This window comes from Coregonus clupeaformis, unplaced genomic scaffold (assembly GCF_020615455.1).
Source record: "Coregonus clupeaformis isolate EN_2021a unplaced genomic scaffold, ASM2061545v1 scaf0570, whole genome shotgun sequence".
Classification (NCBI taxonomy): domain Eukaryota; kingdom Metazoa; phylum Chordata; class Actinopteri; order Salmoniformes; family Salmonidae; genus Coregonus; species Coregonus clupeaformis.
Genome location: NW_025534025.1, coordinates 245868 through 265466, shown reverse-complemented (window position 1 = coordinate 265466; position 19599 = coordinate 245868). Strand labels below are relative to the sequence as shown.

The 19599-nt window shown below is 47.1% G+C and overlaps 1 protein-coding gene across 3 annotated transcripts in view; it reads left to right on the top strand.

Annotated features, from left to right (window-relative positions):
- LOC121560684 (histone-lysine N-methyltransferase KMT5B) overlaps positions 1-15900 on the top strand; it is a 30511-nt gene extending 14611 nt beyond the window's left edge. The window contains exons 1-8 of one of the 3 annotated variants that reach the window (XM_041873605.2): positions 350-705; positions 6541-6706; positions 6994-7103; positions 7343-7509; positions 10057-10076; positions 10869-11005; positions 11251-11456; positions 11705-15900. In XM_041873605.2, the coding sequence (XP_041729539.2) occupies positions 695-705; positions 6541-6706; positions 6994-7103; positions 7343-7509; positions 10057-10076; positions 10869-11005; positions 11251-11456; positions 11705-13431 (2544 nt within the window). In that variant the 5' untranslated portion in view covers positions 350-694 and the 3' untranslated portion in view covers positions 13432-15900. Of the gene's footprint in view, positions 1-349; positions 706-6540; positions 6707-6993; positions 7104-7342; positions 7510-10056; positions 10077-10868; positions 11006-11250; positions 11457-11704 lie in introns of those variants that run through there. The other 2 variants (XM_045215967.1, XM_045215966.1) reach the window with 2 other exon arrangements.
- Positions 15901-19599: the final 3699 nt, after the last annotated feature.

The following is a 19599-nucleotide window of genomic DNA, read 5'->3' as shown; positions in this document are numbered from 1 at the left end:
GTCTGGGGCCTTAACCCTAACCTTAAACCTGACTCTGACCCCTAACCCTCATCCTCGACCCCTACCTGGGCTTCCAGACACACAAGATGAACACCAGGTCTGTCTGGGGCCTTAACCCTAACCTTAAACCTGACTTTGACCCCTAACCCTCATCCTCGACCCCTACCTGGGCTTCCAGACACACAAGATGAACACCAGGTCTGTCTGGGGCCTTAACCCTAACCTTAAACCTGACTTTGACCCCCTAACCCTCATCCTCGACCCCTACCTGGGCTTCCAGACACACAAGATGAACACCAGGTCTGTCTGGGGCCTTAACCCTAACCTTAAACCTGACTCTGACCCCCTAACCCTCATCCTCGACCCCTACCTGGGCTTCCAGACACACAAGATGAACACCAGGTCTGTCTGGGGCCTTAACCCTAACCTTAAACCTGACTCTGACCCCTAACCCTCATCCTCGACCCCTACCTGGGCTTCCAGACACACAAGATGAACACCAGGTCTGTCTGGGGCCTTAACCCTAACCTTAAACCTGACTCTGACCCCTAACCCTCCTCCTCGACCCCTACCTGGGCTTCCAGACACACAAGATGAACACCAGGTCTGTCTGGGGCCTTAACCCTAACCTTAAACCTGACTCTGACCCCTAACCCTCATCCTCGACCCCTACCTGGGCTTCCAGACACACAAGATGAACACCAGGTGTGTCTGGGGCCTTAACCCTAACCTTAAACCTGACTTTGATCCCTAACCCTCATCCTCGATCAATACCTGAACTTCCGCTGCTAAATCGTTGCCCCCACTCCCAAAATGTTATATATATATATACACAGTACCAGTCAAAAGTTTGGACACACCTACTCATTCAAGGGTTTTTCTTTATTTTTACTATTTTCTACATTGTAGAATAATAGTGAAGACATCAAAACTATGAAATAACACATATGGAATCATGTAGTAACCCAAAAAGTGTTAAACAAATCAAAATATACTCTTGGTATTCTCTCAACCAGCTTCACCTGGAATGCTTTTCTAACAGTCTTGAAGGAGTTCCCACATATGCTGAGCACTTGTTGGCTGCTTTTCCTTCACTCTGCCGTCCGACTCATCCCAAACCATCTCAATTGGGTTGAAGTCGGGATTGTGGAGGCCAGGTTTTCTGATGCAGCACTCCATCACGCTCCTTCTTGGTCAAATAGACCTTACACAGCCTGGCGGTGTGTTGGGTCATTGTCCTGTTGAAAAACAAATGATAGTCCCACTAAGCCCAAACCAGAAGGGATGGCGTATCGCTGCAGAATGCTGTGGAAGCCATGCTGGTTAAGTGTGCCTTGAATTCTAAATAAATCAGACAGTGTCACCAGCAAAGCACCCCCACACCATAACACCTCCTCCTCCATGCTTTACGGTGGGAACTACACATGCGGAGATCATCCGTTCACCTACACCACGTCTCACAAAGACACGGCGGTTGGAACCAAAAATCTCTGTCTAATGCCCATTGCTTGTGTTTCTTGGCCCAAGCAGGTCTCTTCTTCTTATTAGTGTTTTTTAGTAGTGGTTTATTTGCAGTAAATCGACCATTAAGGCCTGATTCACAGTTGATGTTGATGTGTCTGTGACTTGAACTCTGTGAAGCATTTATTTGGGCTGCAATTTCTGAGGCTGGTAACTAAGGCTAAATGAACTTATCCTCTGCAGTAGAGGTAACTCTGGGTCTTCCATTCCTGTGGCGGTCCTCATGAGCGCCAGTTTCATCATAGTGCTTGATGGTTTTTGCGACTGCACTTGAAGAAACTTTAAAAGTTATTGAAATGTTCTGTATTGACTGACCTTCATGTCTTAAAGTAATGATGGACTGTCGTTTCTCTTTGCTTATTTGAGCTGTTCTTGCCATAATTTAGTATTTTACCAAATAGGGCTATCTTCTGTATACCCCCCCACCTTGTCACAACACAACTGATTGGCTCAAACGCATTAAGGAGGAAAGAAATTCCACAAATTAACTTTTAAGAAGGCACACCTGTTAATTGAAATGCATTCCAGGTGACTACCTCATGAAGCTGGTTAAGAGAATGCCAAGAGTGTGCAAAGCTGTCATCAAGGCAAAGGGTGGCTATTTGAAGAATCTCGAATATAAAATATATTTTGATTTGTTTAACACTTTTTTGGTTACTACATGATTCCATATGTGTTATTTAATAGTTTTGATGTCTTCACTATTGTAAAATTGTAATAGTAAAAAATAAAGAAAAACCCTTGAATGAGTAGGTGTGTCCAAACTTTTGACTGGTAGCGTATGTGTGTGTATGTATATATATATATATATGTATATATATATATATATATACAAAAGTATGTGGACACCCTTTCAAATTAGTGGATTCAGCTATTTCAGCCACACCCATTGCTGACGTGTATAAAATCGAGCACACAGCCATGCAATCTCCATAGACAAACATTGGCAGTAGAATGGCCTTACTGAAGAGCTCAGTGACTTTTAACATGGCACCGTCATAGGATGCCACCTTTCCAAGAAGTCGGTTCATAACATTTTTGCCCTGCTAGAGCTGCCCTGGTCAACTGTAAGTGCTGTTATTGTGAAGTGTAAATGTCTAGGAGCAACAACGAATCAGCCTCGAAGTGGTAGGCCACACAAGCTCACAGAACAGGACCGCCGAGTGCTGAAGCGCATAGCGCGTAAAAATCGCCTGTCCTCGGTTGCAACGCTCACTACCGAGTTCCAAACTGCTTCTGGAAGCAACATCAGCACAAGAACTGTTCGTCAGGAGCTTCATGAAATGGGTTTCCATGGCCGAGCAGCCGCACACAAGCCTAAGATCACCATGCGCAATGCCAAGCGTCGGCTGGAGTGGTGTAAAGCTCGCCGCCATTGGACTCTGGAGCAGTGGAAACGCGTTCTCTAGAGGGATGAATCACGCTTCACCATCTGGCAGTCCGACGGACAAATCTGGGTTACCTGCCCCAATGCATAGTGCCAACTGTAAAGTGTGGTGGTGGAGGAATAATGGTCTGGGGCTGTTTTTCATGGTTCGGGCTAGGCCCCTTAGTTCCAGTGAAGGGAAAGCTTAACGCTACAACATACAATGACATTCTAGACGATTCTGTACTTCCAACTTTGTGGCAACAGTTTGGGGGAAGGTCCTTTCCTGTTTCAGCATGACAATGCCCCCGTGCACAAAGCGAGGTCCATATAGAAACGGTTTGTCGAGATCGGTGTGGAAAAAACTTGACTGGCCCGCACAGAGCCCTGACCTCAACCCCATCGAACACCATTGGGATGAATTGGAACGCCGACTGCGAGCCAGGCCTAATCGCCCAACATCAGTGCTCGACCTCACTAATGCTCTTGTGGCTGAATGGAAGCAAGTCCCCGCAGCAACGTTCCAACATCTAGTGGAAAGCCTTCCCAGAAGAGTGGAGGCTGTTATAGCAGCAAAGGGGGGACCAACTCCATATTAATGCCCATGATTTTGGTATGAGATGTTCGACTAGCAGGTGTCCACATACAGTGTATTTTTGCCTAGACTGATTTTAAAGAGAGATTTGGGCAATTAAGCCCTTTTTCTACATACCCAGAATCAGATGAACCATTTTTATGTCTGCGTGCAGTTTGAAGGAAGTTGCTAACTAGCGTTAGTACAATTGCTAACTAGTCATTGCGCTAACGCTAATTAGCCACGGCTCCCTTCCTTTAAACTGCACACAGAGACATATACATGGTTATCCATGAGTTCATCTGACTCTGGGTAAGTAGAAAAAATGGTAATTGCCAAAATCTCACACTGTCCCTTTAAGATCAGAGTGACAAGTTAGTTTACAGACAACGCTTGCGCCTCATTGTCTCACTACAGTGCAGTGGTGCGCATCACATATTCCAGATAGTGTCAACAGAATTACATTTCTGTGTTTTTTTAGTAGAATGTCCTTTTTAAAAAAAAGTCACCAGAAGAGACCTTCTCAGTTGTTCTACTCTGCATCGTTTTTGTGAAGCTGTCAGGCAACCTGTCTATATCCCTAACTCTGGGCTTCCAGACATACACAGGAACACCAGGGCCTGTATTTACAAAGCATCTCAAAGTAGGAGTGCTGATCTAGGATCATGTCCCCCCCCCTCTTATTCAATATGATTTAAAAGGCTAAACGGATCCTAGATCAGCACTCGGAGACACTTTGTGAATATGGGCCCTGGTCTAGACCTCCTCTCTCATCACGGAGCCAGGTCTAGACCTCCTCTTTCATCACGGAGCCAGGTCTAGACCTCCTCTCTCATCACTGAGCCAGGTCTAGACCTCCTCTCTCATCACTGAGCCAGGTCTAGACCTCCTCTCTCATCACTGAGCCAGGTCTAGACCTCCAGTCTCATCACTGAGCCAGGTCTAGACCACCTCTCTCATCACTGAGCCAGGTCTAGACCTCCTCTCTCATCACTGAGCCAGGTCTAGACCTCCTCTCTCATCACTGAGCCAGGTCTAGACCTCCTCTCTCATCACTGAGCCAGGTCTAGACCTCCTCTCTCATCACTGAGCCAGGTCTAGACCTCCAGTCTCATCACTGAGCCAGGTCTAGACCTCCTCTCTCATCACTGAGCCAGGTCTAGACCTCCTCTCTCATCACTGAGCCAGGTCTAGACCTCCAGTCTCATCACTGAGCCAGGTCTAGACCACCTCTCTCATCACTGAGCCAGGTCTAGACCACCTCTCTCATCACTGAGCCAGGTCTAGACCTCCTCTCTCATCACTGAGCCAGGTCTAGACCTCCTCTCTCATCACTGAGCCAGGTCTAGACCTCCTCTCTCATCACTGAGCCAGGTCTAGACCTCCTCTCTCATCACTGAGCCAGGTCTAGACCTCCTCTCTCATCACTGAGCCAGGTCTAGACCTCCTCTCTCATCACTGAGCCAGGTCTAGACCTCCTCTCTCATCACTGAGCCAGGTCTAGACCTTCAGTCTCATCACTGAGCCAGGTCTAGACCTTCAGTCTCATCACTGAGCCAGGTCTAGACCTTCAGTCTCATCACTGAGCCAGGTCTAGACCTCCTCTCTCATCACTGAGCCAGGTCTAGACCTCCTCTCTCATCACTGAGCCAGGTCTAGACCTCCTCTCTCATCACTGAGCCAGGTCTAGACCTCCAGTCTCATCACTGAGCCAGGTCTAGACCTCCAGTCTCATCACTGAGCCAGGTCTAGACCTCCTCTCTCATCACTGAGCCAGGTCTAGACCTCTTCTCTCATCACTGAGCCAGGTCTAGACCTCCTCTCTCATCACTGAGCCAGGTCTAGACCTTCAGTCTCATCACTGAGCCAGGTCTAGACCTTCAGTCTCATCACTGAGCCAGGTCTAGACCTCCTCTCCCATCACTGAGCCAGGTCTAGACCTTCAGTCTCATCACTGAACCAGGTCTAGACCTCCTCTCTCATCACTGAGCCAGGTCTAGACCACCAGTCTCATCACTGAGCCAGGTCTAGACCTCCTCTTTCATCACTGAGCCAGGTCTAGACCTCCAGTCTCATCACTGAGCCAGGTCTAGACCTCCAGTCTCATCACTGAGCCAGGTCTAGACCTCCTCTTTCATCACTGAGCCAGGTCTAGACCTCCAGTCTCATCACTGAGCCAGGTCTAGACCTCCAGTCTCATCACTGAGCCAGGTCTAGACCTCCAGTCTCATCACTGAGCCAGGTCTAGACCTCCAGTCTCATCACTGAGCCAGGTCTAGACCTCCTCTCTCATCACTGAGCCAGGTCTAGACCTCCTCTCTCATCACTGAGCCAGGTCTAGACCTCTTCTCTCATCACTGAGCCAGGTCTAGACCTCCTCTCTCATCACTGAGCCAGGTCTAGACCTCCTCTCTCATCACTGAGCCAGGTCTAGACCTCTTCTCTCATCACTGAGCCAGGTCTAGACCTCCTCTCTCATCACTGAGCCAGGTCTAGACCTCCTCTCTCATCACTGAGCCAGGTCTAGACCTCCTCTCTCATCACTGAGCCAGGTCTAGACCTCCTCTCTCATCACTGAGCCAGGTCTAGACCACCTCTCTCATCACTGAGCCAGGTCTAGACCTTCAGTCTCATCACTGAGCCAGGTCTAGACCTCCTCTTTCATCACTGAGCCAGGTCTAGACCTCCTCTCTCATCACTGAGCCAGGTCTAGACCTCCTCTCTCATCACTGAGCCAGGTCTAGACCTCCTCTCTCATCACTGAACCAGGTCTAGACCTCCTCTCTCATCACTGAGCCAGGTCTAGACCTCCTCTCTCATCACTGAGCCAGGTCTAGACCTCCTCTCTCATCACTGTCAGAGTGCTACTGTCTGGAAAAGCACTACAGAAATCCAATCAATTGCAGTCACTGACAATGAGCACTTTAGAACGCATCGAGAAATGTTTTTGTGAAATGTCTCTTATCCACTTATAGTCTTCCTTCTAGATCTTTCGCTAGATCATTTGAATTGTATTTGGTCACCTTGGAAACCGGAATGTTTTTGTTGTTATTGATGACACTGGTGATGTTCGTGACAGGTTTCGACCAATTAAGGGAAGACAGGAGGAGCTGAAGGAGATTATTGAGCGGTTCAAGAAGCATGACAACCTGGAGAAGGCTTTCAGAGCGCTCACCTCTGGAGACTGGTCCAGACACCACTTCCTACACAAGTCTAAAGCCCAGGAGAAGCTCTTCAAACAGCATGTGAGATTACAACACCACAGAGTCACAAATGACACCCTATGCTAGGTCACATAGGACTCTGGTCAAAAGTAGTGCACTATATCATTTGGGAAGCACCCCCACAAGTAGCACTGTTGATAGTGAAACACACATCTCTTATTGATGTGGTGCTGGGCCGATAAACAGTCATTATGAAGTAGGACCTGCACCAATCAACTGATCCAACACATACCTTTTTATTAGGTTGGTGAACCACAAGATCAAGTCACTTCTTTCCTTGTAACTTTTTTGTTTTCCCATTTGTACAGGTATTTGTGTATCTCCGGATGTTTGCGACTGACAGTGGGTTTGAGATTCTCCCGTGTAACCGCTACTCCTCTGAGCAAAACGGAGCCAAGATCGTGGCAACAAAGGAATGGTGAGGAACGTATTTCACACTTCATGCTGTTCTGACATCATTATCATGGAAATGGACCGACCTTCTCTCAAACCACTAAAACCACTATGCACTTTAGTCCTTGATTTTCTGTCGTAGTGATCACGTCCCTTATTTGGATCGCCTTCTCTCTCTCTCTCTCTCTCTCTCTGTCTCTGCCTCTGCCTCTGTCTCTGCCTCTGTCTCTGTCTCTCGCTTTCTTTCTTTCTCTTGGTCTTCAGGAAAAGGAATGATAAGATTGAGTACTTGGTGGGCTGCATCGCTGAGCTGTCGGAGAGTGAGGAGAACATGCTGCTGCGGCACGGGGAGAACGACTTCAGTGTCATGTACTCAACACGCAAGAACTGTGCTCAGCTGTGGCTGGGGCCTGCAGCCTTCATCAACCACGGTACTACAGTCTCCACTGCCGACACCATATGGGTTGGCATTGGATCTTAATTCATTTACCTGTAGAATAAGGTTGAATAAATCAATCAAAATACAATAAGTAAACCCAACTTACATGAAAAAAATACGGCCAGCACTCCCAAATAAAGTTTACAGATAGATTTATTCTGGGCAGTTACAATGGATGTTTTTGCGTCTGTCTCCAACACAGGAACAGATAATAGGTGTTTTAATATCAGACGGCTGAGTAGCTCTGGTCAAAAGTAGTGCACTAAATAGTGAATAGGGGGCCATTTAGGGTGAGTCCTTTGTCAGTGTTCCAGAAGGCCAGATAGGGTGAGTCCTTTGTCAGTGTTCCAGAAGGTCAGATAGGGTGAGTCCTTTGTCAGTGTTCCAGAAGGTCAGATAGGGTGAGTCCTTTGTCAGTGTTCCAGAAGGCCATTTAGGGTGAGTCCTTTGTCAGTGTTCCAGAAGGCCATTTAGGGTGAGTCCTTTGTCAGTGTTCCAGAAGGTCAGATAGGGTGAGTCCTTTGTCAGTGTTCCAGAAGGCCATTTAGGGTGAGTCCTTTGTCAGTGTTCCAGAAGGCCAGATAGGGTGAGTCCTTTGTCAGTGTTCCAGAAGGTCAGATAGGGTGAGTCCTTTGTCAGTGTTCCAGAAGGCCATTTAGGGTGAGTCCTTTGTCAGTGTTCCAGAAGGTCAGATAGGGTGAGTCCTTTGTCAGTGTTCCAGAAGGCCATTTAGGGTGAGTCCTTTGTCAGTGTTCCAGAAGGCCAGATAGGGTGAGTCCTTTGTCAGTGTTCCAGAAGGTCAGATAGGGTGAGTCCTTTGTCAGTGTTCCAGAAGGTCAGATAGGGTGAGTCCTTTGTCAGTGTTCCAGAAGGTCAGATAGGGTGAGTCCTTTGTCAGTGTTCCAGAAGGCCATTTAGGGTGAGTCCTTTGTCAGTGTTCCAGAAGGTCAGATAGGGTGAGTCCTTTGTCAGTGTTCCAGAAGGTCAGATAGGGTGAGTCCTTTGTCAGTGTTCCAGAAGGTCAGATAGGGTGAGTCCTTTGTCAGTGTTCCAGAAGGTCAGATAGGGTGAGTCCTTTGTCAGTGTTCCAGAAGGTCAGATAGGGTGAGTCCTTTGTCAGTGTTCCAGAAGGCCATTTAGGGTGAGTCCTTTGTCAGTGTTCCAGAAGGCCATTTAGGGTGAGTCCTTTGTCAGTGTTCCAGAAGGTCAGATAGGGTGAGTCCTTTGTCAGTGTTCCAGAAGGCCATTTAGGGTGAGTCCTTTGTCAGTGTTCCAGAAGGCCAGATAGGGTGAGTCCTTTGTCAGTGTTCCAGAAGGTCAGATAGGGTGAGTCCTTTGTCAGTGTTCCAGAAGGCCATTTAGGGTGAGTCCTTTGTCAGTGTTCCAGAAGGTCAGATAGGGTGAGTCCTTTGTCAGTGTTCCAGAAGGCCATTTAGGGTGAGTCCTTTGTCAGTGTTCCAGAAGGCCATTTAGGGTGAGTCCTTTGTCAGTGTTCCAGAAGGCCAGATAGGGTGAGTCCTTTGTCAGTGTTCCAGAAGGTCAGATAGGGTGAGTCCTTTGTCAGTGTTCCAGAAGGCCATTTAGGGTGAGTCCTTTGTCAGTGTTCCAGAAGGTCAGATAGGGTGAGTCCTTTGTCAGTGTTCCAGAAGGCCATTTAGGGTGAGTCCTTTGTCAGTGTTCCAGAAGGCCAGATAGGGTGAGTCCTTTGTCAGTGTTCCAGAAGGTCAGATAGGGTGAGTCCTTTGTCAGTGTTCCAGAAGGTCAGATAGGGTGAGTCCTTTGTCAGTGTTCCAGAAGGTCAGATAGGGTGAGTCCTTTGTCAGTGTTCCAGAAGGCCATTTAGGGTGAGTCCTTTGTCAGTGTTCCAGAAGGTCAGATAGGGTGAGTCCTTTGTCAGTGTTCCAGAAGGTCAGATAGGGTGAGTCCTTTGTCAGTGTTCCAGAAGGTCAGATAGGGTGAGTCCTTTGTCAGTGTTCCAGAAGGTCAGATAGGGTGAGTCCTTTGTCAGTGTTCCAGAAGGTCAGATAGGGTGAGTCCTTTGTCAGTGTTCCAGAAGGTCAGATAGGGTGAGTCCTTTGTCAGTGTTCCAGAAGGTCAGATAGGGTGAGTCCTTTGTCAGTGTTCCAGAAGGCCATTTAGGGTGAGTCCTTTGTCAGTGTTCCAGAAGGCCAGATAGGGTGAGTCCTTTGTCAGTGTTCCAGAAGGTCAGATAGGGTGAGTCCTTTGTCAGTGTTCCAGAAGGTCAGATAGGGTGAGTCCTTTGTCAGTGTTCCAGAAGGTCAGATAGGGTGAGTCCATTGTCAGTGTTCCAGAAGGTCAGATAGGGTGAGTCCTTTGTCAGTGTTCCAGAAGGTCAGATAGGGTGAGTCCTTTGTCAGTGTTCCAGAAGGTCAGATAGGGTGAGTCCTTTGTCAGTGTTCCAGAAGGTCAGATAGGGTGAGTCCTTTGTCAGTGTTCCAGAAGGTCAGTTAAAGCTATGCTGCTCTCTCTCTCTGAGGAAATTGTGATCCTAATCTTTTGTGTTGTTTTGTATTTTCAGATTGCCGGCCAAATTGCAAGGTGAGTGTGATAATGCCCAGGGATCAGTACCATAGCCTGCTACCCTTTGTGTGGAATGAGGTTAGCGCAATACACATGGTATATTGATTAAGATGGCAGAAAGAGGCTGGTTCCCACACAGACAATAAAATATACTATTATTTTTAATGTATCGTTTTATTTCTTGCAACAAAAGATTGGTGAAACATGCCTTAACAAAGTTGTGACTGAAAAGTTTCACTTCATTAAAAGTTTATTTCTTTACTTTGAATTGTTCACTTCAGTTTTTGATTCTCCTACCCACCTGTGATAAAGGTTACCTCAGGGCCCATATTTATAAAGGGCTGATTTAGGATCATGTCCTTCCCCTCCATATAATCGTATTTATCAAATCAAATTTTATTTGTCACATGCGCCGAATACAACAGGTGTAGACCTTATCGTGAAATGCTTACTTACAAACCCTTAACCAACAATGCAGTTAAAAAGAAAATATTTGCTAAATAAATGAAAGTGAAAAAATATAAAAGTAACACAATAAAATAACAATAACGAGGCTATATACAGGGGGTACCGGTACCGAGTCAGTGTGCTGGGGTACAGGTTAGTCCAGGTAATTTGTACATGTAGGTAGGGGTAAAGTGACCATGCATAGATAATAAACAGCGAGTAGCAGCAGTGATCTATAAGGTTAAATAAGATCAGCACGTCTACTCAGAGACTCTCTGTAAACACGGTCCCTGGTGTGTAACGGTTGTAGTTGTGTGGCTTAGATGGCTGAAGGTGTAACATGAATGTCGTGGTGTGTTCCAGTTTGTGTCGACGGGTCGCGACACGGCCTGTGTCAAGGTGCTGAGGGACATCGAACCAGGAGAGGAGATCTCCTGTTACTACGGTGACGGATTCTTTGGGGAGAACAATGAATATTGTGAATGCTATACGTGTGAACGGTACGAATTGGTCTTGACATCCCATTTTTCTATTGATTGAATAACAACAAAATCTGCTTTGGATTTCCATCTCTTTTGTTGACATAATTTGAGGTAATGCGAAGCAATGGCACAATTAATACAAATACATAAATGCACATTAATAAGCAGGGTTTATTCGTGTGGATGAAGGAATATGAAGACGAGGTATTACAATTTAAGACGTATTTGTGAACTTCACCGGTCCTCGTTTATTGTTTTTGCAGACGTCTCACTGGTGCTTTCAAATCCAAAGCCGGGCTGCCGGCGGAGGCTCCGGTGATCAACAGCAAGTACGGGTTACGGGAGACGGACAAGCGTCTGAACCGGCTGAAGAAGATGGAGCTGGGAGAGGGCAGCAGGAACTCCGACAGCCACTCTGTGGAATCCCACACCGACATAGACTCTCAGGACATGCCAAACACACACACATGTAAGAACAGGTCAAAACCAGGGTTGAAATTAGGGCTGAGGTTGGGGTCCATTGTTTCCAATTGGGGTTTTAGTTGGATCCCCTCCACCGCTTGTATTGTTAGTTTTTCCCCTATGCTGAATTTGTAGATTTTTTTTTTAAATGTGTAAAATAAAGAAACACAATTTTAACAGTTACTTCAAGAATTACGTTTAAAATTCAATTTAGGAATGATTTGATGTTTAGTTTCCCACTCTTCTCCCCCTCAGCTGGAAGGAAAAGGACTTCCTCCAGTATGAAGTTCAGCAAAACCAGGACTCAAACCAGACAGTCTCTTTCCAGAGCTCTAACCTCTACCTCACCTTCTAAACAAAGTCATAGAAACACTAACAGGGTACCAAAGAGACTCAAATCCAAACCCGCCAAGCCTTCGCTCTCCAAGGTGCGGTTGCGGAGTCGAAGCAGCAGGGGCAGAGGTTCGGAGCCCAAGGCGGCAGCATCGTTGGGGGCCCGAGGGGAGGTGCTGGGTCCGGGGCCTGGTCGCCTGGGTCTCCGGGAGCCGAGGACGTTGTCGCTATGTAAGGCGGGCGTGTCGTTGAAGAAGGAGAAGGATTCACAGGGACCAGTCCAGACAGCCCTGACCCGCCATGCGGTCAAGGAGAACAACACCCCGGCAGTCTGCCAGGGCAGCCAGAGCCAGCCTTGCACTTACAGGACTCGCAGGTCCACCAGGACCCTGGTAAAGGTCCAGGAGGCTGTAGCCGGGTCAGCTGGGGTTAAACTGGAGTCTGGGGGGCTGGAGGCCCACAGCACCGTCCCTGGAGGGGTGGTGATTAAAACGGAGCCTGCCGACCTGGAACAGTACCTGGGCCACGGGCTGGAGCTGGGTGGAGGTCTGGATGCTGGCTACACAAGCAGAGGGGTCTGTACCAGACGCAGCCAGCTCACCCAGCTCCAGCCCGAACGGACGATAAAGCGTGAGGACTCGTCATACGGCGAGCTGTTAACGCCGATAGCGGCGGCCCCGGTGGCGGCCTCCCAACACCCCCGTCACCACCACAGTACTGCCGACACGGCGGACTGCGACAAGAGGCTGCTGGGCCTCTCTGTCCCGGAGCACCACTGGGACTACAATGGGAGCAAGCCCCTCCGCAGGGAGCGGAGGAAGGACAGGAACAGGGACAAGGGGAGGGAGAAGGACAGGAGGCATAAGGGGAAGGGGGGTTACCGGAGCCACAGGGGGGACAGGTCGCAGAGCAAAGGGAAGAAGAAGCAGCGGATCACGCGCTACGATGCCCAGCTGATCCTGGAGAACAGCGGAGGGATCCCCAAACTGACGCTCCGCCGGCGACGAGACAGCAGCAGTAGCAAGACCAACGAGCCCAGCGAGCCAATCAGCACGCAGCAGCAGGCGAGCAGCACCACGACCACACCGCAGCCTACCGCCCAACCCCCGGTCAACTCCTCATCATCATCATCATCTTCATCCTCATCAACCTCCAAGATCAGCATCATGTTCAGGAAGGACCAGTCTCAGGACAGGCAGAATGGCAGCTCATGCAGCTCCTACCACGTGTCCAAGCTGAACGGGTTCGGGCCTCCCGGTCCCCACAGCACCAGCAGCTCCACCAAGCTGAAGATCCAGCTGAAGAGGGAGGACGATGGCCGGACCCAGACGCACCCCGACGACAGCACCTTCAACAGGGGGGACACGGGGGGGTGTGGCCTGGGTGGTGGGGGCTTCGGCCTGGAGGCCAGGAACGGTGGGAGCCACGGGGGGCACAGGATGCAAAACGTTGTGGTAGATGATTCTTCGTCTGATGAGGAGGAAGAGGAGGATGACGATGATGATGATTACTTTGACGATGAGTTTGAGGACGATTTCATTCCACTCCCGCCGGCGAAACGTTTGCGTCTCATCGTGGGGAAAGACTCAATTGACATCGATATCTCCTCCCGGAGGAGAGAAGACCAGTCTCTGAGGCTCAACGCCTGATAAGCTCTCTGAATGGAGGTCATCATTGCGTTCCAAATGGCACACTATTCCCTATGCAGTGCACTACTTTGGGCTCTGGTCAAAAGTAGTGCGCTATGTAGGGAATAGGGCGCCATTTGGGATGCAGGCCCGTCCCTCCACCTTTACATGTACAGAAAACACTTGACTCACTAAATCAACTGTCCTGTTGATGATGTTAAAGAAGTTCAGTAATTTAAAAAAGTAAATTTAAAAATCAAATAAAAAGAGAATCGGAAGGAAAAGTTGTTTCTGTAAATGAAAGTGAATGCACTTCTGTCTTCTTCTTCCTCTTATTATTATTATTCATAATGAACATGAATATTGTAGAAGGTGTACAGTTGTTATGGTGACTATCCTCTGTCCTGTAGACAGACTTATTCAACTTTATCTTTGTCTCACAGTACGCAATTCTAAATTCTGTTGGCAAACCAGACTATTTTTTATTTTTTAGTTTGTGTAAAACCCATATTATATGGGTCCAGTAATGTTCTGACGGGATCAATCTGTTCAGTTGTAGAATAATGACAGGTTTCCATTGTTCTAAACCGTTCAACTCATGAATGAACTCAGTCCCACCAACACACTGGAATCATAGTGGACTTCTATCAGCTGCTCATCAGGGTTGAGCTCTATTCCAATTTCAATTCAGGACACAAACCCGGAATTCTGAATTGGAATTTCAGTTTGCTTCCTTGTCTGAATTGAAATGGAATTGGGCCCCAACCGTGCTTCTCCTCTCCAAACAAACCCTGTGTTTTGTGTTCTCTAAGAGAATGTTTGCCCTAGCTGCACTATCCCAACGTGTTAAAGCTCACACAGGACTGTTTACAGCATGATGGGTAATAGGTCATTGACAAGTGAAGAAATGTACCAACGTTTTGGTAGTTTAACCTTCATTTCAGTAGCGTCTGATGGTTTTGACTAGATCGTATACCGCTACGGACAGAATTTGACTTCCTGGCAGGTTAGGAGAATTAGGTTAGGGTTAGCTGAAATGCTAATATTCTCCCCGACTCGAACGTGCAACTTTTTTAACCTTTGCTGGATACCAGGGGTGTCAAACTCATTCCATGGAGGGCCTAGTGTCTGTTTGGTTTTTAGTTGTTCCTTTCAATTAAAGACCTAGACAACCAGGTGAGGGGAGTTCCTTACTAATTAGTGACCTTGATTCATCGATCAAGTACAAGGGAGGACATTCTGCCCTCCGTGGAATGAGTTTGACACATGCTGTATACCGTCTAGCCACAACACTCTGATCAATGGAAACATGGCATTTAATGGTGGTTTAATGTTTTAAACACTAATCGGTGAAATACATGATGTGTAGGGACGTCTGTATGCTGTTTTAAACACGTCATCACGAAGTAAGATGGAGAGGAGAAGAAGGAATGTACAGAAAGACTGAATCGTGTTCTGGAAATGAGTTCAAACTCGCTGAAGTATTAGTAGTTGTTTCTCAGATCCCCTGCAGAACCAATCATTCATAGTGAACACATGAGAACTAAATAGAATATTATACCAACTAAATAGTCAATCATTTTCAAAACAGTATTAGGTGCCTTACGAACGACTCCTGGGATATCTGTTTTAGGCCTAATTTTAGAAAAAAATAATTAACAGAAGGTGAAGAACAGTAGGTAGTCCCTCGGTAACTGTAACTATGGGAACACTTTCTTGCCCCACACCCCCAGTCTTTCTGTATAGTCTTTTATTTGAGTTATCTTAGGGCTGGTTTCTCAAGACACATTCAGACTAGCCCTGAACTACCAAGCTATTTCAATAGAGATTCTCCGTGCTCTTTAGTCTTAATCCTTGTCTGGGAAACAGGTCTTTAGTGTGGAAGTACTGAACTGCCAAATGTAATCAAGGGATCAACTGAGATGAATGTTAACCCCTATTTCTTTTCTCCTGTACTGTTCATATCACCAGCAAGCAGCTAAATCACAGTTATTAACCAGGGTTGTGTTCATTTAGGCACAAAAAGGGGGGGGAAAAAGCTTAACTGAAATGAGAGCGGACTTCCTAAGAAATTGTCACTTTTTTTATTTTATTTTATTTTATTGCAAAACATTTTCCGTTGTGTTCCCTAATGAACGCAACCCTGGCTATACGTGTACATCCCCTGTATGGACGTCAGTCACCCTCCATTCTTCACTGTATACTGTTCCAGGTGCACTGTCTGTGTGGTCTTTGTTCAATAGCCAGCTGTCAACATTTCCGATTTGATGAAATTCAAAAAAAAAAAAAAGAAATGTGAATAGTTTGCAGACATTTTAGTGTTGCGTGGGGTCGTGGGAAAACACTTCCAACAGAACATTAAATTGGAGCAGTGCTTATATGTCCAATATGTAAAATCACGTGAACACACCCCCTGTACTTATTTAACAGTTTTGGAATACTTGAAAACAACATAAAAGTTTATTTGTGAGAATAAACTATTTTTCTGTGTAGTGTCTTGCTTCTGACATGTGGAATAAGGGATCATTCAGCTCTATTAACGGCATTTTTGTCTGCAACGTTTCCAATATTTCAGCCAACTGAGCGCGGACCCTGGGTCTTATTCACTAGGAAACCAAACGGCAGGGACCTACCGGAATTTGTCCAATAAGAAATGTGTTTTCGTTGCAAATTTTTTTTTTTCCTATGGTGTGCACTAATGAATACTACCCGAGTGAATGCACTCCCCAGCCAATCAATAAATATGATCACTTAACTACCAGGTAGACTTGAAAACAAGCAGAACTGTAGAAGTGGACTGTCTTAAGTTGTACAGTGCACCCTGTCATACATAACAGGTGTTTAAAAAAAAAAAGTATTGCGGTAAATGTATTTTTCATTAGGCTCTGTTAGTTGCCTGGATACAGCGGTTAAGCAGGAAGTTGTTTTATATGTAGTGAGTAGAGATGTTTATCTGGTCTGACCTATTCCATTACATAAGCCCATTACACAGCCCCTGGCAGGATTTTAGATGACTAATGTATCAACTAAAACCAGGCAGAACATGGACCAACCACCACCTGGCACTGACCATGTCGTGGCTACAACTCAAAACTAGGCCCCAAATGAGTGTTTCACAGCCCCGGCCTAAACAATACTTTAAAAAAATTATTTAAAAAAATCCTTACTGTTGTACTTTTCTTTGCACTAACACTGGGACACTGTGTTTTCTTACTAGTACTAATTTAGCTGTTGGCTGCTTTATTGAGGAAAGTGTTTCGCTTGCAATGACTGTGATTATGTGGTTGTCTTGCCTAGCTTAGTTTAATGCACCGACTGTTAGACACTCTGGATAAGAACATACGCTAAATGACTAAAATGTTTAATGTCCCGGAACAGAGAACATCTTTAATCTGAATCTCAAAACTGGATCCCTCAATCAGTCTTTGTGCCTTTTTTGATCCTGTATTTATAATGTACGGACGGTGACAGACAGCTGAAATATAATTGACTGTCAGTTCAAAGAAAGAGAGGGTAAGGAAGGTGAGGATTCAGGAGAAAAGGACCACCCCACCCAGCGGAGGGTGCTGTCTCTGTCTTTACAACACACTTTGCATACTCATGGAATGAACCTGTGTAACAGAAGGGGGCATTTCAGCTTTAAGAATGTTCAATAATCTGATGCATGTTTTCACTTAAGATGGACCTTAGTTGACCTACTGATTGACATTAGTTGACATACTGATTGACCTTAGTTGACCTACTGATTGACCTTTAATTGATTGTGTGTGTGCTGTGACGTTGAGATTTGCTGTGCTTAATTGTGTGAACATGTCAGCCACCCTCAGACTGGAGTATCTCCTGGCAGTTCACACCCTCTTTATGAACCTGGGGATCACTGTTCCGGCTCCAGCCCCTCTGCTAGGGATGCATGGGGAGCGGGAGATGATGGTGGAAACTTGGGGAGGTTTGGGGTTAACTGGGTTAAAATTGTCCTAGAAGTTTCGGGAAAAACGACGTGGGACATGCCAAAATTGGGATTTTCCGAGAAAACAATTAATTGTTGGAATTTATTAACATGGTTTAGTTAGAGCGTAGATGTGTGTGATAAAACTGTTAAATTGAGGGTTTTATGAAAATGTATAGAATGTTACAAGGCCATGAAAGGCACGCTATCCATGGAACGACCCGAGACCGATGGAGACGGAATGCACTTAGCCCTTCTCTCCTAGACACAGACAGAAACATCCCAAAACATCTACTGCACTTAACCCTCCCCCCTGTCTCTTAACCCTCCCTCCCTGTCTCTTAACCCTCCCCCCTGTCTCTTAACCCTCCCTCCCTGTCTCTTAACCCTCCCTCCCTGACTCTTAACCCTCCCCCCTGTCTCTTAACCCTCCCTCCCTGTCTCTTAACCCTCCCTCCCTGTCTCTTAACCCTCCCCCCTGTCTCTTAACCCTCCCTCCCTGTCTCTTAACCCTCCCTCCCTGTCTCTTAACCCTCCCTCCCTGTCTCTTAACCCTCCCCCCTGTCTCTTAACCCTCCCTCCCTGTCTCTTAACCCTCCCTCCCTGTCTCTTAACCCTCCCTGTCTCTTAACCCTCCCTGTCTCTTAATCCTCCCTGTCTGTTAGCCTTCCCTCCCTGTCTCTTAACCCTCCTGTCTCTTAACCCTCCCTGTCTCTTAACCCTCCCTGTCTCTTAATCCTCCTGTCTCTTAACCCTCATGTCTCTTAACCCTCCCTCCCTATCTCTTAACGCTCCTGTCTCTTAACCCTCCCCCTCCTGTCTCTTAACCCTCCTGTCTGTTAACCCTCCTGTCTCTTAACCCTCCCTGTCTCTTAACTCTCATTGTCTCTTAACCCTCCCTGTCTCTTAACCCTCCCTGTCTCTTAATCCTCCCTGTCTGTTAGCCTTCCCTCCCTGTCTCTCAACCCTCCTGTCTCTTAACCCTCCCTGTCTCTTAACCCTCCTGTCTCTTAACCCTCCCTCCCTGTCTGTTAACCCTCCTGTCTCTTAACCCTCCTGTCTCTTAACCCTCCCTGTCTCTTAACCCTCCCTGTTTTTTAACCCTCCTGTCTCTTAACCCTCCCTCCCTGTCTCTTAACCCTCCCTGTCTCTTAACCCTCCCTGTCTCTTAACCCTCCCTGTCTCTTAATGCTCCTGTCTCTTAACCCTCCCTCCCTGTCTGTTAACCCTCCCTGTCTCTTAACTCTCATTGTCTCTTAACCCTCCTGTCTCTTAACCCTCCCTGTCTCTTAACTCTCATTGTCTCTTAACCCTCCCTGTCTCTTAACCCTCCCTCCCCTGTCTCTTAACCCTCCCTCCCTGTCTCTTAACCCTCCCTGTCTCTTAACTCTCATTGTCTCTTAGCCCTCCCTGTCTCTTAGCCCTCCCTGTCTCTTAACCCTCCCTGTCTCTTAATCCTCCTGTCTCTTAACCCTCATGTCTCTTAACCCTCCCTCCCTATCTCTTAACGCTCCTGTCTCTTAACCCTCCCCCTCCTGTCTCTTAACCCTCCTGTCTGTTAACCCTCCTGTCTCTTAACCCTCCCTGTCTCTTAACTCTCATTGTCTCTTAACCCTCCCTGTCTCTTAACCCTCCCTGTCTCTTAATCCTCCCTGTCTGTTAGCCTTCCCTCCCTGTCTCTCAACCCTCCTGTCTCTTAACCCTCCCTGTCTCTTAACCCTCCTGTCTCTTAACCCTCCCTCCCTGTCTGTTAACCCTCCTGTCTCTTAACCCTCCTGTCTCTTAACCCTCCCTGTCTCTTAACCCTCCCTGTTTTTTAACCCTCCTGTCTCTTAACCCTCCCTCCCTGTCTCTTAACCCTCCCTGTCTCTTAACCCTCCCTGTCTCTTAACCCTCCCTGTCTCTTAATGCTCCTGTCTCTTAACCCTCCCTCCCTGTCTGTTAACCCTCCCTGTCTCTTAACCCTCCCTGTCTCTTAACTCTCATTGTCTCTTAACCCTCCCTGTCTCTTAACCCTCCCTGTCTCTTAACTCTCATTGTCTCTTAACCCTCCCTGTCTCTTAACCCTCCCTCCCCTGTCTCTTAACCCTCCCTCCCTGTCTCTTAACCCTCCCTGTCTCTTAACTCTCATTGTCTCTTAGCCCTCCCTGTCTCTTAGCCCTCCCTGTCTCTTAACCCTCCCTCCCTGTCTCGTAACTCTCATTGTCTCTTAGCACTCCCTGTCTCTTAACCCTCCCTGTCAC